The following is a 23,295-nucleotide window of genomic DNA, read 5'->3' as shown; positions in this document are numbered from 1 at the left end:
CTGGGTAAAGCTCGCGTAACACCTATGAAGGTGATGATAATTCCAAAGCTAGAGCTGCAAGCTGCCCTACTGGCCGCTCGGTTGAAAGAAGACAAGAGTCGAGCCCTGTGCATGTTAACAACGTTTTTATGTGGACCGATAGCACAACTGTCTTGTAGTGGCTTAACTCCACAAGCAAGCAGCCAATACTTTTTGCAAACTGTGTATGCGAGGTTTTAGAACACACTAGCGTTGACGAATGGAACCACTTTGCTTCATGCAATATCTGGCAGATGCCGGTACTCTTGGTATGTCCGCTGAGGTTTTGCGATCAAGTAGCTGGTTAAGGGTTCCAGATTTCTTAAGAACCAAGCAATTCCCGATCGAACCAAGCACCGAAGTAGTTAAATCCTCCAAATTTGGTATAGCAACTAAAGAAAATAACAAAACCAGTACATTGGCCGCATCCGTAACCAAGTCAACTATGGAGCCGCCCCCGCAACTAATTTCCTTTGATAAGTACGGTTCTTATCAGAAATTGCTATGAGTAACAGCGTAAGCACTCCGGCTGTTACCTTCTCACGAATGTTACCGTAATGCCAATGGTAGCATCGTAGACCCCACTGAGCTTGACGAAGCCGAGCGTCATCTCCAGTATCTTGTCCAAGGAGAATCATTTAATGCGGAAAGAAAATATCTCCTCGAAAACAAATCCGTTAAACGATGTATCCGTATTGCTCCGTTTTCTCCTTTTATTGGGCCAAATCGTCTAATCCAATCGGCCGGCCGCATCAAACGGTTGGCCGAAGTTGACTCTAATGTACCTGCTATCGTTCTCGACGCACGACATGCATTGGTAAATTTGTATTTTAGGCACACCAACGTTAAACATCATCATCAAGGTATTGACTACCTGCGGGCTAAAGTGCAAGAACGTTATACCATCCTCAAATTACGATTCTCACTGCGTTCAATTAAATCCAAATGCGTCGCGTGCAGAATGTTTCGCGCTGCCACTATTCAACCCATCATGACTGACCTCTCAGTAAAAAGACTCGCTTACCAGTCTCCTCCCTTCACAAACACCGGGGTTGACTACTACGGCCCGTTTTTCGTTACTGTGCGTAGGACTAACGAGAAGAGGTAGGGTTTCCTCTTCACATGCCTAACTACTCGCGCCGTTCATGTTGAAATTGTTCCGTCCATGGACGCCAGTTAGTGTGTAATGGAATGGAGCGGTTGGTCTGCCGTCTGGGTACAGCTGCCTTTATTTGGTCAGACAATGACACTAACTTTGTCGGTGCGGTAAAAGAACTACGCAACAATATTGAAAAGTGGAATACTATCAATGTTACAGCTTGCCCATAAAGGCATTAAGTGGAGGTTCAACCCGCCCAGTGCGCCACACCAAGGTGGCATCTGGGAGATGCTGGTACGTACTTTTAAGCGAATAGTTTACACCATCCTCGGTACTCGTCGCCTCACTGACGAATTTTTGGACACTATTTTCTGTCTCGTCGAACACGCTATTAACTCACGCCCGTTAACAACCGTAAGCGCCAACCTGTCCGACTTAGGCGGAATAACACCTAATCATTTCCTACTCGGTATCCAAGCAACAGCAATTCCGTCGATCGTTGGCGTAGACGAGTTCGATCATCGTAAACGGTACGCCCGCGCACAGTTCTATGCTAACACAGTTCTACGCTAACACTATTTGGTCACGTTGGATCAAAGAGTACGTACCGGCGCTGAGCCGACGTTCCAAGTGGCAGACCCCTGCCGAGCAACACCTTAAGACCGGTAACTTTGTCTGGGTAGTTAAAAAGACCAACCCAAGGGGTTACTACCCCACTGCTCGGATCACTGAACTTTTTACGGTTCCGACAGCGTCAAACGCTCCACTGTCTTGCGCACCTCCACCGGATTGCTCGTCCGCCCGCTATAAAAATTAGCACCCATTCTCCCAACATCTTCTTCTGGGCCGGAAGATGTTATTAACTAAATAGATGTAAGCGAGACAAATATAGCGAAATACGTCATTTTCTTAGCCAATCAGAATGGAGTATTTACATACGCATAGAAATCGTTCCAATTTACGTAAAAAGCTCGGAAATAGTGCAAATAACATAATTTCAAGTAAATCTATTCATAAGACCTATCAAATAAGACATGGTTTGGCTATACAATTTTCGGGTTTTTGGATTCATTGAAAAAAAAATGACTGGTGTTGAACTTATTTGTTATCAGACAAAATAGCGGCCAAATGAGCATCAAAATTTGCCGTCTAAAACTTTATCAATTTAATGCGACTAACAGGTTTTCAAAAATTTTGTCGTACAGTTTTATTTGACGCTCCGATGATACCTTGCTATCAGTCTTGCATTTTTTTTTCATGCCAATGGTTTTGCGAGTTTTCATTGCCACAGCCGGCATCAATCTCTCCAATGCTCTATGATGAAATAGGATCTATATATTCCATGTCTCGGGTGAGGTCAACAAAGCAAATGTATTGGTCAGTTTGTCCATCCTCCCCTCCCCCAAACAGGGCTAAGTCGTCTGGAAGTATGATCGCTTTTCCCACCGAATCTGTGAATGTACATAATGCTTGCAAATTCAATCCGGACACCAAGACTGGCATCGACTGTTCCATAATGGTCGTCTAGATTTACGGTTCGACCACATCCACAATATGGGAACTAAACTTGGGATTTGTATCCCTGTTCCAAAATAGGCTCCAAGTGCGCACACAGTATACTTACTATACGCAGGTGCTGTACACCATGTTGCGATGCCAATATTAATTCTGATAAAAACAATTAGTAGTTCGAGGATTCAATTCGTCATACAGATGCGAATTCCTGCCTCTTTGATCAGTTTTTCATGACAATTAGGCTAAACAAAAGTCAATAATGTGCTCATAAACCGAGAGCGGCTCCAAAACAAAGCTGATAAAACAGTCTTTGGTTGAAGATTCATTTAATTCCAATCGATAGAAAGCAAAGCAACGTATAAGCATTGTTATCGTATTAAGGTTACGGCGAACATCTCAACAAGTGGTTTTTTAGACTGCAATTTTTGATGCTCATTTGGCCGGTATTTTGTCTGATAACAAATAGGTTCAACGCAAGTCACCATTTTGAACCGATGAATCTAAAAACCCGAAGATTATATAGCCAAATCATGTATTCTTTGATAGGTCTTATGAATAGATTTACTTGAAATTATGTTATTTGCATGTTTCCGAGCTTTGTTCGTCAATTGGAACGATTTCTATGCGTATTTAAATATTCGATTCCGATTGGCTGAGAAAAATGATGGATTGCGCGATATTTGTCTCGCTTACATCTATTTAGTTACTAACACTTGTCTCGACACACTAATGCTAGGAAAGGAATATTGGATGTAAAGGAATCTATTTAGCTGTAGCTTATATGTTAAAGACCTGAACTTTTAATGATTTAAGTACCCCAACTTAAATAACCCCTGTCATTGCACTCATACATACATACCTATCCACCTACCGATACCCCCGTGTACTATTGTTCCCGCCTAGCTAACCGCCTTTTTCACTAGAAACAACTTCTATAATTTCGTAGTTTCGTTCAAAAATTGGATAAAATGGCGATACTTTTATGAAATCTGGAGAGGAAGCAAGAAGTGAACGGTTCAGCAGAGCTAACAAAACACGCTTGAGAAAGCAGATTTTGATGGTTTAAAGAGTGATTATCGATTGCTCACTTGATTTCCATCCTATCCCTCCTCCTCTCGGATTCGCCCTCTGAGGCTGTGCGTCAGCTATCTAGAACCAAAGGCAACTCCTCGTCATTTGTTTGAGTGCTATTTTTGTTTAGGTAGTCGTTTTCGTTGTTAAAGGGTTTTGCTTTTAATAGCTGTGAAGTGATAGCCAGTGGCTATTTTTGATCTCGTGGTCTTTTTTAGGAGATTTGTGTTTTTTTTTGTTGGAAGATGGGTGTTAATTTTCTGTCGCTTTTGTTTTTTTATTCGCCAAGTTTTTTACCAAGTTGAGATTGTTCAAGCGTTTAAACTAAAAACAATTGAAGTTGCCCTGACTTACATTACTCAGAAAACTGATTTTTAGAAAAAAAATTTTGAGGTTTAATTGTGTATACAAGGTCAGTACTACTCAAAATGGGAGGGTTAACCTAGGAGGCTTTTGGGCCCATTTGGCAGCATTTCTTATTTCTTCTGAATCATCCCTACATGCCCATTCCCAAACCTGCCAACTTGAATATTGGTCAAAATTTTTTAATTGGTCCGAGCAGTTTGTTTTTTTGCGGAGTCTTCCGCTTTTATTTTTCTTAATTCGTCGTCTCTGTCACTGAATGTTCTGAGCTTTTGCATTCTTCATTTCCAGTGAGTGACTTATACTGCTGTGCAGTTGAACGTGCTTGCGTGACGTCTTTTGTTGCTCGTGTTTGCTTCAACTTTTAAGTCATTTGTGTGATGAGTTTTCGATTTTCCTCACTCAACAAATGGCTTCTGCACTCACATAATAAATTTTACCCTTTTGAAACTTGCTTATTGAAGATCAATGGAGTGTATATAAACAGTGACACAAATTTAAGCGCTCTAACTCTTGATGGATAGATTGTTTTTGAACTTTTCATCTCCAACAACTGATTTTAACAGAGCACAGGGCTTCAACAAGTTTATATCGTCTGGGGGTCATATAACAATTACACTCCGAATATGACCCTCAGAATTCTAGAAATTAGCTGGTGGTCCGTTTGTCTATCTTGTTCTTTGATGTTTTGCAATTCCAATGAATGTCAAGGAGATATATTGCGGCTGGCAATGTTTTCATTTGCAATTAATCAGCATCGTTACATAAGACAGTCAAGTCGATTAAAGAGAACAATTTGGATAATAAAAGCAACGAGTCTGGACCATTATTTATAGTCGAAAACAGTTACCTTCATTTTTTCTAGAGGCTTAATTTATGTTTCAGTTAAAGATTCTTGCTTAATTATTAGGAACTATTTTCTTTCCTGTTCTCATGTGCGTAAAGTGTTTATTTTCATCAGCATATGAGAAAAATTTAGTGCTTGTTTTTAAACTGATAATAATTTGCATATAGAAGCAAAAATATCAATTATGAAGGTTCGTAGTGTACTCTGGGGACAGTTTTATTGTTCCGACCCTCTTGAGGGGTGAGGAACTATATACTCAAATGGGGTTTTTTTGTTCAGAAAATTTTGGCCGATCGATATAATAAACATAGAGATTTGTGAGTGGTATCATTAGAAAATAGATTCTATCATAGATTCTATCTCTAAAGACAAAGGAGGGTTGTTGAATTGTTCGATCCGAGTTTTTTGGCCAGAATTTATTCTAAATTTTTTAAAATTCAGACTTTTTTGTCAAAAATGGGACCAAATTTGCTTTTTTTAACCCACTTGCTTTAAATTTGCTGTAAGTAGACACCTTAAAACTGCAATCACACTCTTATTAAGCACAAAAAAGAGCTAGTTGTACTCTCGTTGGCTTTAAGAGTCTTCTGGAATAATAATTTTGCCAATTGTTTGCAAATTAAAATTCGATAATTACACAAAATGCATTATTTGTTTTTGACAAAATGAAAAATTGTGTATCGAAATGATCAATTTCGCAACCATTTTCACGCTTGAGTGTTTTTTTAGGCGCGCAGCAACAACTGAGTTGATCTTGGTCTCATTATAGGTTCTTATGATTAAAATTTTTTAGATTTTAATGGGGCGCGACCTTCAAAATATTTCCGCTATGTAAATGTTTTATATGTATTTACGGACAAGAATATCAAATCAGGGCTCAATTATTGACAAATACTAATTACAATAAACGAGACAGAAAGAGATTACATTATGGTTTCATAGTTATGAATTTCAAGGCTCTGACAAAATAATTTCGTAAAAAAAACTTTATGGACTTCTTTCGTTTTGATTTCATTTGTTATAAATTTTGTAGCCCAATAACTTAGTGTCACCAATCAAAGACCCAGTTAGCTTTTAGAAAACATAAAGGAAGCTAGATATTTTTTTCTGTTGTTATCTAATGTCTGTTATGACTTTGAATCTAATTGTTTTGAGGAAACATTGTTGAATTTTTGAACTTTGCAGGTAATTTATTTTATTTCTCTCAACTTGGGACGTACTCTCAGTATAAAGGGCGGAGATTGACTTCCTTTGAGTTTGAGACTAATGTCGTTAACAGTTTTATGTTCAACTAATGGTTTCTTTAATTTGGTACTACGCGTTTTCAGTTTTTCTTTTATTTTTGATCATAATTGCATATTTTGTGTGTTCATTTTGTTTCCTTGGCGAATTATCACATTATTGAAAAGTCCAGTTAAGGGAAGGAATTGTAGAGAAAATGCACAATGTTGGAAAAAATGCGTATCTGGATATGTTATTTGTTTTAGTTGAATAGTTTAAGCTTTTTAGGCTGTGACACAATTATCTTGCAAAACTTTGTGGATTTTCCAATTTTGCCTATGTTTGTCGTTCTTTTCGTTGTTGTGCGCCATATACCCGATAGCGATAGATCTTAATTGCTACCCTATGACGTATAACTCGACCTGGTTAAAGATTTTTGTTTGTAGCTGTTTATTTTAATGATTTGCAGTTTAAATTTAAGAAAAAAGATTTTTTCTTCTGTCTCCTTTTTGCTTTTTTGTTCTCGTTGCCATGAAACTTAATCTCACTCATTAGAAGTCTCAATTTTTTTGTTTATTCAAACATTTTTTGGTGCTCGGTTGTACGTTGTAATTGATTGCTTCGACCATTTAGTTTCACAAAAAGTTTTTTGGAGATTTCTATACTGTTCAATTCTTGGGTTTCTTTTTGTTGTCATGTCTCATTAGTCGTTTTATAAGGAAGGCTTGTTGATGTTAACGTAAAAGTAAATTGATGATTTACAGTTTTTGCTGATAACATTTTATAATTATATTGCCTTGAACAGTGTCATGTCGTAAAAATGATTGACGTTTTAGCGTTTGTATTTGTTTTTGTGGGCCCGTGACTTAGTCTCATTATTGGTCGGCCCAATTGGGTCCCTGAGGTGTTGACACTTAATCCCTCGTTTTTTGATGTAATCCTAAGTCTGTTTTGACATTTGAAAATATCTGTTTTCAAAAATAATTTTGAGTTTTTGAGCTTCATCTTTTTTAATTACCTTAGCGGTCGATTTGTAGATCAGTCCCTGTTAACACAGGTCAGAACCCGTTTGCAGTGAGTGATAACCGAATCTTTATAACGGTTCAAGCTCCAAGCATTTGTTTATCGGCTTTAGTACTACTGTACTACTGTTACATAAAATGAGATTTCTTAAAATGATCGATTTTTATATATTTGTACATTTCAAAGGATTTTTGTTTTCTTTTTAGATTATAACAATCGTTGATCTCATTGTCTGTAAAATTTTGCGCAATCAAACACTGGCTAATGACATGGCTCAATTGTTTCCTATGTAGATATAAAGGAGCATTATAGTGGTTTCAGTTGATATCAAATCACACTAATAACTGTGATATTAATTGTTTTCAAAAATGGAAAAGTATTTTTGAACTTCGCACCTATTTGTTCTTTTTTCCCACCTGTTATTAATTAGCATTGGGGACAGGTCTCATATCTTTTCCAATGAAGCATAGGTTAAATTGTTTTGTTTTTTATCTGATGCGAGTTTGATTTAGTTATGATTTTTTTATTATAGACATCGGGTTTTGGCATAACGTTTGTTGTTTCATTTTCATTATTGTCCTTTCTAGTTTTTGGCTGTTTGATAAAAATGTTTGTTGTTTGATTTCTAGTGTTTTTTGTTTGATTATATTATTTGCATATTTCCGAGCTTTGTTCGTCAATTGGAACGATTTCTATGCGTATTTAAATACTCGATTCCGATTGGCTGAGAAAAATGACGGATTGCGCTATATTTGTCTCGCTTACATCTATTTAGTTACTAACACTTGGCTCGACACACTAATGCTAGGAAAGGAATATTGGATGTAAAGGAATCTATTTAGCTGTAGCTTATATGTTAAAGACCTGAACTTTTAATGATTTAAGTACCCCAACTTAAATAACCCCTGTCATTGCACTCATACATACATACCTATCCACCTACCGATACCCTCGTGTACTATTGTTCCCGCCTAGCTAACCGCCTTTTTCACTAGAAACAACTTCTATAATTTCGTAGTTTCGTTCAAAAATTGGATAAAATGGCGATACTTTTATGAAATCTGGAGAGGAAGCAAGAAGTGAACGGTTCAGCAGAGCTAACAAAACACGCTTGAGAAAGCAGATTTTGATGGTTTAAAGAGTGATTATCGATTGCTCACTTGATTTCCATCCTATCCCTCCTCCTCTCGGATTCGCCCTCTGAGGCTGTGCGTCAGCTATCTAGAACCAAAGGCAACTCCTCGTCATTTGTTTGAGTGCTATTTTTGTTTAGGTAGTCGTTTTCGTTGTTAAAGGGTTTTGCTTTTAATAGCTGTGAAGTGATAGCCAGTGGCTATTTTTGATCTCGTGGTCTTTTTTAGGAGATTTGTGTTTTTTTTTGTTGGAAGATGGCTGTTAATTTTCTGTCGCTTTTGTTTTTTTATTCGCCAAGTTTTTTACCAAGTTGAGATTGTTCAAGCGTTTAAACTAAAAACAATTGAAGTTGCCCTGACTTACATTACTCAGAAAACTGATTTTTAGAAAAAAAATTTTGAGGTTTAATTGTGTATACAAGGTCAGTACTACTCAAAATGGGAGGGTTAACCTAGGAGGCTTTTGGGCCCATTTGGCAGCATTTCTTATTTCTTCTGACTCATCCCTACATGCCCATCCCCAAACCTGCCACCTTGAATATTGGTCGAAATTTTTTAATTGGTCCGAGCAGTTTGTTCTTTTGCGGAGTCTTCCGCTTTTGTTTTTCTTAATTCGTCGTCTCTGTCACTGAATGTTCTGAGCTTTTGCATTCTTCATTTTCAGTGAGTGACGTATACTGCTGTGCAGTTGAACGTGCTTGCGTGACGTCTTTTGTTGCTCGTGTTTGCTTCAACTTTTAAGTCATTTGTGTGATGAGTTTTCGATTTTCCTCACTCAACAATTGGCTTCTGCACTCACTTATTGAATTTTACCCTTTTGAAACTTGCTTATTGAAGATCAATGGAGTGTATATAAACAGTGACACAAATTTAAACGCTCTAGCTCTTGATGGTTACATTGTTTTTGAACTTTTAATCTCCAACAACTGATTTTAACAGAGCACAGGGCTTCAACAAGTTTATATCGTCTGGGGGTCATATAACAATTACACTCCGAATATAACCCTCAGAATTCTAGAAATTAGCTGGTGGTCCATTTGTCTATCTTGTTCTTTGATGTTTTGCAATTCCAATGAATGTCAAGGAGATATATTGCGGCTGGCAATGTTTTCATTTGCAATTAATCAGCATCGTTACATAAGGCAGTCAAGTCGATTAAAGAGAACAATTTGGATAATAAAAGCAACGAGTCTGGACCATTATTTATAGTCGACATTAGTTACCTTCATTTTTCCTAGAGGCTTAATTTATGTTTCAGTTAAAGATTCTTGCTCAATTATTAGGAACTTTTTTCTGTCCTGTTCTCATGTGCGTAAAGTGTTTATTTTCATCAGCATATGAGAAAAATTTAGTGCTTGTTTTTAAACTGATAATAATTTGCATATAGAAGCAAAAATATCAATTATGAAGGTTCGTAGTGTACTCTGGGGACAGTTTTATTGTTCCGACCCTCTTGAGGGGGGAGGAACTATATACTCAAATGGGGTTTTTTTGCTCAGAAAATAAACATTTTCCGATCGATATAATAATCGATATAATAAACATAGAGATTTGTGAGTGGTATCATTAGAAAACCCGTCCAGCGTAGAATATGGAACCCGTCCAGTGTTTGGCCGATCGATATAATAAACATTGAAATTTGTGAGTGGTATCATTAGAAAACCCGTCCAGCGTAGAATATGGAATTAAAAGGAACTTTTTCAGTTTTCGCTTTTTATAGGGAGTTATCGAGGTTTAAAATTTTGTGAATCTTAGACGTATTTCAGCTGTTTTATATACATTTTTGACAAAATTTTCCTCAATTTTGACAAAACTTTCGTCAATTCTGCTAAAATATGTTAAAATTGTTAACTTTAGTGTTATAGATTCTATCTCTAAAGGAAGGTTGTTGAATTGTTTGATCCGAATTTTTTGGCTAGAATTTATGCTAAATTTTTTAAAATTCAGACTTTGTCAAAAATGGGACCAAATTTGCTTTTCTTAACCCACTTGCTTCAAATTTGCTGTAAGTAGACACCTTAAAACTGCAATCACACTCTTATTAAGCTCAAAAAAGAGCTAGTTGTACTCTCGTTGGCTTTAAGAGTCTTCTGGAATAATAATTTTGCCAATTGTTTGCAAATTAAAATTCGATAATTACACAAAATGCATTATTTGTTTTTGACAAACTGAAAAATTGTGTATCGAAATGATCAAATTCGCAACCATTTTCACGCTTGAGTGTTTTTTTAGGCGCGCAGCAGCAACTGAGTTGATCTTGGTCTCATTATAGGTTCTTATGATTAAAATTTTTTAGATTTTAATGGGGCGCGACCTTCAAAATATTTCCGCTATGTAAATGTTTTATGTGTAATTTACGGACAAGAATATCAAATCAGGGCTCAATTATTGACAAATACTAATTACAATAAACGCGACAGAAAGAGATTACATTATGGTTTCATAGTTATGGTTTTCATGGCTCTGACAAAATGTTTTCGTAAAAAAAACTTTATGGACTTCTTTCGTTTTGATTTCATTTGTTATAAATTTTGTAGCCTAATGACTTAGTGTCACCAATCAAAGATCCAGTTAGCTTTTAGAAAACATAAAGGAAGCTAGATATTTTTTTCTGTTGTTATCTAATGTCTGTCATGACTTTGAATCTAATTGTTTTGAGGAAACATTGTTGAATTTTTGAACTTTGCTGGTAATTTATTTTATTTCTCTCAACTTGGGACGTAGTTTGATTTAGTTATGATTTTTTTATTATAGACTTCGGGTTTTGGCATAACGTTTGTTGTTTGATTTTCATTATTGTCCTTTCTAGTTTTTGGCTGTTTGATAAAAATGTTTGTTGTTTGATTTCTATTGTTTTTTGTTTGATTTCTTTGTTTGTTGTTTGAATAATGTTTGTTGTTTGATTTCTATTATTGTCGTTTCTAGTACTCCTATTGCCAACGTCTTTCATCGGCCCTCTAGCTTGGCATTATCGTATTGCATTTGTTGTTTATTCAACCATGTGTATGTTTTTGAAAGTTTTCTATCTCTTCCTCATTTAGTAGCCAATTAAGTCACGAATGTGTATAAGCGGGGTCGGAACATTATGTGCGTACGCATATTATGGAGCCTCCAACAACACTTTCCTTAATAAATTTTAACTCATTTTAGCAGAAATGAGTCACCAATGTGTCACCAATCAAAGATCCGGTTAGCTTTTAGAAAACATAAAGGAAGCTAGATATTTTTTCTGTTGTTATCTAATGTCTGTTATGACTTTGAATCTAATTGTTTTGAGGAAACTTTGTTGAATTTTTGAACTTTGCAGGTAATTTATTTTATTTCTCTCAACTTGGGACGTAGTATGATTTAGTTATGATTTTTTTATTATAGACTTCGGGTTTTGGCATAACGTTTGTTGTTTGATTTTCATTATTGTCCTTTCTAGTTTTTGGCTGTTTGATAAACATGTTTGTTGTTTGATTTCTAGTGTTTTTTGTTTGATTTCTTTGTTTGTTGTTTGAATAATGTTTGTTGTTTGATTTCTATTATTGTCGTTTCTAGTACTCCTATTGCCAACGTCTTTCACCGGCCCTCTAGCTTGGCATTATCGTATTGCATTTGTTGTTTATTCAACCATATGTATGTTTTTGAAAGTTTTCTATCTCTTCCTCATTTAGTAGCCAATTAAGTCACGAATGTGTATAAGCGGGGTCGGAACATTATGTGCGTACGCATATTATGGAGCCTCCAACAACACTTTCCTTAATAAATTTTAACTCATTTTAGCAGAAATGAGTCACCAATGTGTCACCAATCAAAGATCCAGTTAGCTTTTAGAAAACATAAAGGAAGCTAGATATTTTTTCTGTTGTTATCTAATGTCTGTTATGACTTTGAATCTAATTGTTTTGAGGAAACTTTGTTGAATTTTTGAACTTTGCAGGTAATTTATTTTTTTTCTCTCAACTTGGGACGTACTCTCAGTATAAAGGGGCGGAAATCGACTTCCTTTGAGTTTTAAAATAATGTCGTTAACAGTTTTATGTTCAACTAATGGTTTCTTTAATTTGGTACTACGCGTTTTCAGTTTTTCTTTTATTTTTGATCATAATTGCATATTTTGTGTGTTCATTTTGTTTCCTTGGCGAATTATCACATTATTGAAAAGTCCAGTTAAGGGAAGGAATTGTAGAGAAAATGCACAATGTTGGAAAAAATGCGTATCTGGATATGTTATTTGTTTTAGTTGAATAGTTTAAGCTTTTTAGGCTGTGACACAATTATCTTGCAAAACTTTGTGGATTTTCCAATTTTGCCTATGTTTGTCGTTCTTTTCGTTGTTGTGCGCCATATACCCGATAGCGATAGATCTTAATTGCTACCCTATGACGTATAACTCGACCTGGTTAAAGATTTTTGTTTGTAGCTGTTTATTTTAATGATTTGCAGTTTAAATTTTTTTCAAAAAAAGAATTTTTCTTCTGTCTCCTTTTTGCTTTTTTTGCTCTCGCCGCCATGTAACTTAATCTCACTCATTAGAAGTCTCAATTTTTTTGTTGATTCAGCCAATTAAGTCATGAATGTGTATAAGCGGGGTCGAAACATTATGTGCGTACGCACATTATCGAGCCTCCAACAACACCTTCCTTAATAAATTTTAACACATTTTAGCAAAAATGACAAAATTTTTGTCAAAAATTCCGGAAAATGTGAATAAAATGCACGGAATTCACTCTATGTTCGCAAAAGTTTAAACCTCGATAACTCCCTGTAAAAAACGAAAATCAGAAAAATCTTTTTAATTCCATATTCTACGCCGGACGAGTTTTCTAATGACACCGGTCTCAATTCTTTACGATGAATATATCGATCGGCCAAAAATGACTGAACAAAAAAACCCATTTGAGTATATAGTTCCTCCCCCACAAGTGGGGTCGAAACAATTATGAAGGGTGAAAGTGTACCCTGGGGGACAGTTTTATGTATTTAATCCGTTCAATGATACTGATTGAAAATTATTTCCTCCCACTTAAGTCTAAGTGATCATTCATTCTGAATTAAGATTCTTTGGAGCCTATGTAAACAAGTCATTGAGTATATATCCGTTCGTTTTGGCACATGTGGGGTAAGGGTTTTGAAAATGTGAACAAAAACAATCTGTAAGTGTAATCTGCCGATTTTTTTTAAATAAATGTGCAAAATACGTGCTAAATGCTCTGAATGACACTTCTGTACTCATGGAATGAATCTTAAATAGTTATCCGCTGAAGGCGTTGAAAATCTGCATTTATGTAAGAACTTTTACAACTTTCGCTTTTCGTTTACGTTCTATGACTTTAACTGGCTTTAACTGGCTTTGCTGTTCTGTTCCATTTAGGGTTGTACCCGATACCCAACGAAGTTTAGCACTCGGACTCCAATGGGTATTCGTCCGGCTACTCGGCACCATACCCGGACCAATCATAGTCGGCAAAATATTCGACAGCACTTGCCTATTATGGAATGAAAGCAAAGCTTGCCACGAGTCAAGTTTTTGCCTGAGCAACGACACGAAGAAACTGGGCTATTACACTTTTGCATATGCAGTTAGTCCTATGATTGTGGGGTTGCTGTTCCTTATTTCTGCTATCAAGACATACAAAACAGTACGAGAATGCGACACCGACTCCAATACCTCAGAAGCTTTAAAGACTTCAGAACCTGAGCAAAAATCGAGCAATAATTTAGTCGAAAACAACTTGACAAAAGCTCAGGAAGCCGCTCAAAACTCATCTTGAAACGAGTGTTGTTTAACATTACAAAAGGTTCCAATTTCTCAAAATGATGCTTAATTATATTAAAAAAAACCGCTGGTCGGCATTAAAAAATCATTGGTCAGTATTTTTAATTATATTGAAAAGCCCCTTCACAGCCCTCAACCCATGAAAAGTCCCAGAGTTACACAAAAATTACAAACAATAAAACAGACCTTGAATGTCCAAAAAATCGCCTGTTATGGTCACTTGTTAATGGTCTTTCTGTTCATCATTCAAACTCAAAGTTTTTGAAGAACACTGCGTTATTTAATATCCATAAAATCCATATATGGCTTTTTATTATTGCTAAGTTTACGGTGGTCAAGCCGGAGTCATATATCTTGCGGTTAAGTTGGTTCAGGAATCATAAGGTAACGAGGGAGGGAAGGTTGGGGGGGGGGGGGGGGTGTTGCGCTGCTTAAACCCAAACTAGACGTCGTCGGCGTTGGAGTCGAGAAAGTTTTTTCATCATATCAAATTGATCAGAGCTGTTTATTTATGTTTGAAATAACATTTTTGTTTGTTGTTGTTCATACTGTGCATATCAGTTGACTTTCATTTTGTGAATGGTAACTATGTTGAAAAATAACAAAGTTGTAGTTTTAGCTAACAATGTAATTAAGAGTAATTTGAGCTGAATTTTGTTTATAAGGATAGAACAAATTAATTGTTTGATATCTTTCTTATTATTGATGAATTCAGGCTATAAATCTTCTAAAATACCCGCAGAACAAGTTTTTTATATGAAAAACAACCATTGTGGAAACTGCCTTTTTGTCGCATAGACTGCAGCTAAAACCGCACAATTGCGCCAAAGTTAATGAATGAAATAAAAACAAATTAAACCAATTGAACTAAATTAAGTGAACAAACCGAACCAGGGCCCAATTTTATCTTTTTTTTTTCACGGAAAGATACAGGAAATTGTCAAGACCTGCGAACCGACTGTGATCTTTTCTGCTAGCGCCTCCTCCCCTCCCCTCCCCCCCCCCCCCACTCTTAGTTTGGCACCCTCCATTTATAAATGTTTGAGCATTTTGTTAAAGTTATGTAATTTTATACATAAACATATATGAACATTGTGCATTCACAAAAAGTTAGCACAGCTATGGTTTGAAAGTATTAAGTATTCCAACCAACATTTTTTTGCATATAACGTAAGCATCAGTAAAAATGTCTGTTTTAGATCATTTTTGGTGTTATTGAAAACAAAAAGGGCATGATTTTTTTAACAAAAATTACAGGAAGCAATTCTAAAAGTGCTTTCAATCTTCCTAGACACTCTTGTTTCGATGAAATGCAAATATTGCTCTTACAATTCGCAAAAACTTAGATTTTGGGGGTGCTAAATTAACGGCTAAATAGGGCTGGTGGCGCTAGCAGAAATTATCCGCTGACTTGACATTTTGTACAAAAAACTATTCATTCAAAAAAAATTGTTGCGCAAGAATGCTGGTGCATTGAAAGCGTAAACGTAAATTTTTCCACTAGCTTAAGAAATTTTTCGTTGCATATTAATGTTTTTGTAGCTTTCTAACTTGAAATACAGTTGGGCACAATAGCAGCAATATCCCATTTTTAATTGCTCTCGATTGAAGTTATACGCAATTATGGTAAACATGTCTGTTATTATGCAGAATTTTCGCTGGACGCTTTTGCGGTTTTCTTATAGAATATTCTTTGACTTCATGAGTGACTTTTTCAAATTTTTTTCAAACTCAAAATTCATTTTTGAGTTATCTACGTTGCTCTAGTTCTAAAATAAAAATAGTTATTTAAATGGATTTTGAGCACAAGGAAATTAAAGCCTGTGTAGCTGAGTGTATAAAATGTCAGGCTGCCGACCTCGATGTCCGGTTTAGCACCCTTGTGGGGAAAATTTTATCTTGAGAATCTATAACTTCTTTTAAAACTAATAATGATATACACGGATAGCTTGGCAATTTGTTTCCGTATGAAACAGGAAAGAAATCAAGGGCTAAGGAACGAAGTTAAAAAGGAATTATTATATTTGTGCGTATCTTTTTTTTCATATAAATTTTTAAATTGACCATTTTGAACTTTGTGTTTTTGAATTTTGTGTGTTCTATAAATTGCTTCACAATTTTAGGCGGCTGAAGTGCAGTAAGAGAGTAAATAATTATTTTAAGGCAAATGGAGAGTTTAATTTTTTCAATTTAAAATATAATGGAAATCCATATCAATTTCTATAAACATCTAATGAACGCTCTTTTAGAAAATATCCCCCTTTTGCTGAACGAGAGGAACTATTGCGTATACTATGGGTGTCTCAGTTATGAATATTGCCGTTTGAACCATTTACCTTCGTGGAAAATTTTAATTTAGTCGCTGATATCATCATTCCTTGAACATTGTATTTTGATAGCACCTTTCTAAATGGCTTATAAAATATTGTTAAAAATATTTTTTTCGTTTCCTGTTGTTACAAAATGGTTTTTGAACGTCTCCTTTTGAAGCCGCAGACCACAAAGATCTTCAATTGTTTTCTTCTCACTGTGGATTTTTCAAACATTTTGTCAAAAAAATGTGTTATGTATGTGGACTGCACACGAAGACACAGAAATATTGGGAAAACTGTCGAAAAATGGAGAGCTTCAATATCATATAGACAAGGCAATCGAACTTACCAAAGAATAGGCTAATATTTAAATTTGATAAAATTCGACATTATCGAAGCTTTCGACGCTGCGTTATTGGCCTCACAAACTCCCAAAGAATTAAAAGGAATTTTTTGCTATTGGATTGGCTTCTTCAAACAAGGCAGGATGTTCAATTGACTTCACAGCAAATTTAAAGTCAAGGTCAACATGACCGGTTAACGTCGTGTGAATTGCTCAAACAAATTGCGAGTGGTTGGCTTCTTCAGGATCTATGTACGGTTTAAGGAGGATAGCGTTAGGTTAATTGAATGCACGTAGAGTGAGGGAGGTGGGGAGGGGGGGGGGTGGTCTAGCACGCTGGTTACGAGGGGAACGATGTGCTGGGGCGGTGGCGATTGGGGGCACAGGGAGTATGGCATGGGTATTGACATATGGTGCTAATTTGCTGGGAAGCGGCGAAGTGGGGGAAGGTAGTGCAGCTCTATGAACCGCCCTTCACGGCATAAATTTGTGTCTCCAAAACAGTTTCGGTGAGTTGCATGACTAGACTCTAGTAAGCCGAAAGGCTCTAAGAGAATCTAATGCTATCAGGGCGTTGCCTATTTATCCCACTTTGTGGACGAAGAATCAAAAGGGTCAGACGATTTCGGTCAAGCAAAAATCATATAAAATTGGAACGAACTCTAAGAGCTCTAATTTCTCCACTACCATTGAATCCAAAATATCAAAGAAAAAGGAGAAAGAACAAAAAATATGATTACCTAAAAAGACTGTAGAAATTGTTTTGAAATAACGCAGCACGATTTAAGGGTGTGGGTAAGCGTGAGGCTTGGTGGCGGTACCGGGTGGGGGATGATTGTTGAGGCATGGGGGTTGGGGGACAGTGTCGGGGGACAGGGGTAGGTAACTGGGTGGGGCCGTTTTACAACAGTGGGAGAGTAGTATTTATGCGTGGGAGGGGGGGGGGGGTGGTTGTGGGTTGGGGGAGGGGAGGGTTAGGTAATTGAAGGGTTGCAGTTTGAATAGGGAGGAGGGGCTGTTATAAGACTGAAAATTCTCAAAATGAACGTTAACCCGTGATTATTACCTTCAGTTTTTTATTACTATGCATTTTAAACTAAAGTTTTTTTAAAAAAATTCATTGATTGAAAACAGAATTCAACGCTTCAAAACAGAAGTCAATATTCGAAAAGAAACGGTCAGCTTCAGTTTAAAAAAAAAATTAGCATATCAATACACCTCGTCGAGTCGAAAAAAGACTGCAGTACTAATATAATTGCTACAAACTTCGTTTGAGAGAAATTGAAAAGTATTTTTGGGACAACTAACCAAACGTTTAATTGAAACAATTTGTGCCGCTGGCATTTCTAGGTAAATTTTTCTTAGGCTCACCTGGATCTCACCTGGATTTTTCAGCATTATCTTGGAATTTCACCCACAGACAATTTTTTAGTTGACTGCTTTGTCTACAAGTTTCGAATCAAATTAACTTGTTGAATTGCCTCAGACCAAATTAAGTTGTAAAATTGTTTGTAGAAATTGTTTGCAAAGTGACTGAAACTTTACCTGAAAATTATTTTCGAGTTAAATTCTATTTAAGGCGGGTCATTTGGCAGGAGTTGTAGCTGGAATTGTACCTAGCCGAGATGTCCCTTCTCAGAATCAATAAGGCCAAAAACTGTTCCATGCAAGAAAGTGTGAAGTTTCTTGTACTCTTTTTTGCTATAGTTTCTAAGAATAATAATAATGGTCTCAGCTGTGGCATCAAAGAATTGTTGCCAGATTTATTGCGTCGACGGGAAACGATTGGGAACTCACTGGAACCATTGATTATTTATGGTCTTACTTATGGTTCCCAAAAACCAGTTATGGTTAGACAATGGTACCCAAGGACCATTTGTGAACCATTTATGGTTCAATATATTACATGCATTTGGAGTCTCCAGCGCTTTGAATATATCTAGTAAAACTTACCCTCAAGGTTTGCAGGTAGTGTAATCAGGCAGCAATAAAGAAGGCTGGATTGTCTAGCTGCCAAACATTAAAGATTTTCTCAAAACCTGATAATGTGCTTCACATACAAAGCTCTGAATTGTTTAACCTCAGACCTAAAAGTCAGCAAACATTAAGTCTCAGTTTTAATTAAAGTGTATTACATTTACAAAGATTGGTTGTCCTTCAAAAATAAAACACAACTGGCAGATTACCAGAAAACAGCCGCAATAGCTCTGTAGATCTGCAGTCTCAAAAAAATAGTAAAAGAAACAGACCCAAAAAATTTTATTTATTTTTATTAAATGCTCAGATGTTATATTTTAATTAAGAATCTGTTAAAGTTATTGCTGCTTCTACTAGCTGCTCTCAAATAACCTTCAATTAGAGTGATAAGCACTCAATGGACCTTATCTCTTCGAATTAAATTTAAATAACCGAAATTCAGATTCAAGAAGTCATTTTTGAGAACGAGGTATGTCGCGCGTGACCAAAGACTTAATCACGCGAATGAACAAAAAACTCGCTCCAATAAAAGTGAAAAATTACGTCCCACACGCACTTTGGTTGAAATTGCATGAACGAATGAACAACAAGCAGATTTGAACTGGTTGTGACGTCATATGGTTGTAACAAAAATCTTGACGACAAAATAAAAAAAAAAACATAGCAGGACAAGTCCTGACTGTTACCGCGTAAATGAGCAACGCTATTTAAACAAAGCGAGTAAATAAAAGAGCAGCGAGAAACAAAGCGAGAAAAATATATTACGTAATCTCTTATCCATGTAAGCCTTACAAAAAGAGAATGCACACAAAATCTAATCTATGTACTCCTACGGTTCAGACAACATCCATTTGCCGTAACCGCCGACATCGAGGGAATCTTCCTCCAAGTTGGATTGTTACCTTGTGATCAGCCATCATTGCGCTTTTTGTGGCAGGAGGACCCCACATCAAATGTTGTGGTACACCAGTATACACGCCACGTCTTTGGGGCAAAAGATTCACCCACCTGCGCCAACTACGCACTTCAACGCACGGCAAGTGATAATGCTAAGAAGTACCCAGAAGCTGCGAAAGCCGTCCTTGAGAACTTCTACATGGACGATTACTTAGACTCAGTGGAATCCCCCGAGAGGGCCCTCATTAGGCGGAAGGAATTGGTATAATCTTCTCCATCTAGGTGGGTTCAAGCTTACTAAGTTTGTAAGCAATGTACCAGATCTGACTGACCGAATTGATGGGTCTGCTCAATCCTCTGAACCGAAGGTCGTCGTTTCATCAAAGGAGGATTCAATGCACGTGCTTGGGCTTAAATGGGATCACAACAACGATACTCTGGTTATGAGTAGGGGTACTAACAGCACCATCACAAAAGTTTAACACCGCGCTTTGTCTTAAGTCTAGTGTCAAAGGTCTACGACCCAATTGGTCGTGTCGCACTGTTTACTGTTGGTGCTCGTTTAATCTTGAAAGACATTTGGCGTGTCAATGGACAAAGTTGGGATGACGAGTTACCTAAAGGCACAGTTGACAAGTTGACAGATTCCTTGCCTGATTTGTTGAATTGCCGCGGTTAGCTGAGGTCACTACACCGAGAAATTACTTTTCAGGACCATTCAACATCTTGAACTCCAAATGTTTGGTGATAGCTCGCAAGACGTGTTCAGTGCAGTAGGTTTTCTTAGGGCTCAAGTAACTTGCACCTCCTGGGAGATTATAACAGAGCTAGATTTTGTCTTGGGCAAGGCCCGTGTTGCACCTATGAAGGTAATGACGGTTCCTAAGTTGGAATTACAAGCCGCTCTCGTCGCAGCATGTTTAAAAAGGGAAATCTATCGAGCATTAACGGTTACTGTGGATAAATTATTTATGCGGAGAGATGAAACCATCGTCTTGCAGTGGATAAACTCAACAAACAAACACCCCATCTTCATTGCAAATCGTGTTAGTGAAATCCTGAACACCAGCGTTGACCAATGGAACCACGTCGCCGCGTGTGATAATCCGGCAGATGCTGGCACGCGTGGTAGGTCCGCTGAAGTTTTGCAATCAAGTAGCCGGTTGGGGGTCCTGACTTCTTGAGAACTAAGCAATTCCCTTTTGTACCAAATACTGACGTCGTTGATAACATCATCTCATCAATCTCATCTCATCTATGATCACTCCATCTCATCTCTAGACGCATCCGTAACCAAGCCCCCTAAGGAACTAAGGAACAAAGCGTTAATCTAATCTTGTTTGATAAGTTCAGTTCTTATCAAAAATTACTTCGTGTCACCGCATTTGTGCTCCGTCTTCTACCATCTCATGAAAGTTACCGTACCATAGACGGCAGCATAGCGGCCCCTGTTGAGCATGACGAAGCCGAGCGTCATCTCCAGTACCTGGTTCAAAAAGAGTCCGTTAGTAACGAAAGAAGGTATTTTCTTGACAATAAATCCGTTAAGAGGAGCAGCCGCATTGCTCAGTTTACTCCGTTTATTGGGCCTCATGGTCTCATCCGTTCTTTTCATCGACTCCGACGACTAGTAGAAATTGACTTTGACAATGAGCAACCTATTGTGCTGAACGCGCGTCATACTTTTGTTAAACTGTCCCTGCGGCATGCTGATTAAGAACCATCATCAGGGCATCGATTGTTTACGGTCAAAGGTAGAGGAACGTTATGCCATCCTTAAACTACGTTCCACACTGCGTTCCCTCAAATCAAACTGCGTCTTGTGTAGAAAGTTCCGTGCAGCAGCCATTCAAACGATCATGGTAGACCTCCCAAAGGAGAGACTCGCATACCAGTCTCCTCCCTTTACCAACACCGTGGTTGATTACTTCGGCCCATTCTACGTCACCGTTCGTCGGACCACCGAGAAGAGCTGGGGATTTCTGTTCACTTGTTTGACTACTTGTGCTGTCCATGTTGAAGTTGTCCCGTCCATGGACACTTGTTGCTGTGTAATGGGAGTGGCGCGGTTCGTCTCCCGTCGCGGTACGCCTGCTATGATTTGGTCGGATAATGGTACGAACTTCATCGGAGCGGAGAAAGAGCTCCGTGAATGCATCGAAAAATTGAATACGCCTAACATTGCCGCCGAACTTGCATATAAGGGCATTAAGTGGAGGTTCAATCCGCTCAGTGCGCCACACCAAGGTGGCATCTGGGAGAGGTTGGTCCGTAGTTTTAAGAGGGTACTGTACACCATCCTCGGTACACGTCGCCTCACAGATCAGGTCAGATGAGGTGTTGAACACTACTTTTTGTCTTGTTGAACACGCACTAAACTCACGTCCCTTAACGCCTGTAAACGCCGACCCGTCCGACCTAGGCGCAAGAACACCTAACCATTTTCTACTCGGTAACCAAGCAACCAGAATTCCGTCCATCGTTGGCGTCGACGAGTTCGATCATCGTAAGCGGTACACCCGGGCACAGTCCTACGCCAATGCAATCTGGACACGTTGGCTTACGGAGTATGTACCTGCGCTGAACTGCAGAGCTATGTGGCAGACGCCTGCCGAGCATCACCTAAAGGTTGGTGATTTAACTTGAATCGTTGAAGAAAGCAACCCTAGGGGTTACTATCCAACTGCTAGGATTGAAGAACTCCGTTACGGCTCCGACAGCGTCGCCCGCTCCGCCGTCGTACGCACGTCGTCCGGATCGCTCGTTCGCCCACTCGTTAAGCTTGACCAATCCTCCCAACATTTTCTTCCGGGCCGGAGGATGTTACCTGCGTAAATGAGCAACGCTATTTAAACAAAACGAGTAAACAAAAGAGCAGCGAGAAACAAAGCGAGAAAAGTATATTACGTAATATCTTAACCATGTAAGCCTTTCAAAAATAGATTGCGCAAAAAATCTCTTCTAATTTACGTAGAAAAGACGAAAAAATTTCGTTCAACATAATTTTCGTTGAGCCTACTAATATACTAAATCGATTGCGCTTTTTTAGGCTTAATAATTTTATGTTTTAAAACTTCTCGATGATCAATCTTAGACTAAGACCTGCCAAAAAATGTTACTAGATCTGCCGGTTTGATGCACTTTTGCCTTGATATCTTTGAATACAGTTGCCTTGATGTGATGAGAGAGAAGATGCTTATTCGTTGAACGTTACTTTCTATAATAGAATCTGATTCTTTCCGATAGAGTGTTTACTTAGCACCTATACTGACGTACAATTCAAAGAGTTTTCATTGGCTGAACAACAAATGTGAATTGGGAAAACCATTTCTAAAAAAATCAGATGGAAAAATCAGAAAATCAATGTCAAAATGCCGCAAAACAACAAAAATAACCAATAGCGATAAATTGAAATTTGGCTCAAAGAAAAACTAGGCCTAGAATGAACGATGTTCAAACACCTTTTTCTCACTTGACTTTAAAGTTAGAGCGAAAAAATTTCACGCCGCAAAACCACTCGGTTTTGCGCTCCACTTCCTGTTTCGGCGTGACCAAAATCACAAGTCCAATTTGACTTCAAAAATCATGAGTATGTGTGAACAGATCTTTAAAAAAAAGACAGCGCCCCAATACAATTCAAATTCTTTGAATTGTAAAAAACCAAGTTAAGGTCAATAATAGCCCCAGCTATCGCTGTGCGGCTATTAAACAA

The 23,295-nt window shown here is 37.6% G+C and overlaps 1 protein-coding gene across 3 annotated transcripts in view; it reads left to right on the top strand.

Moving 5' to 3' along the window:
* Window positions 1-14,262, top strand: part of LOC142336171 (solute carrier organic anion transporter family member 4A1-like) — an 81,364-nt gene extending 67,102 nt beyond the window's left edge. For 2 of the 3 annotated variants that reach the window (XM_075384791.1, XM_075384790.1), the window contains exon 14: window positions 13,650-14,262. In XM_075384791.1, coding sequence (XP_075240906.1) covers window positions 13,650-14,049 — 400 coding nt within the window. In that variant the 3' untranslated portion in view covers window positions 14,050-14,262. The remainder of the gene's footprint in view (window positions 1-13,649) is intronic. The other variant, XM_075384792.1, reaches the window with a different exon arrangement.
* The last annotated feature ends 9,033 nt before the right edge of the window (window positions 14,263-23,295 follow it).

This window comes from Convolutriloba macropyga, chromosome 3 (assembly GCF_964194025.1).
Source record: "Convolutriloba macropyga chromosome 3, txConMacr16.3, whole genome shotgun sequence".
In the NCBI taxonomy this organism is placed as follows: Eukaryota; Metazoa; Xenacoelomorpha; order Acoela; family Convolutidae; genus Convolutriloba; species Convolutriloba macropyga.
The sequence above is the reverse complement of the archived record's forward strand: the minus strand, read 5'-3'. Positions and strand labels throughout refer to the sequence as shown.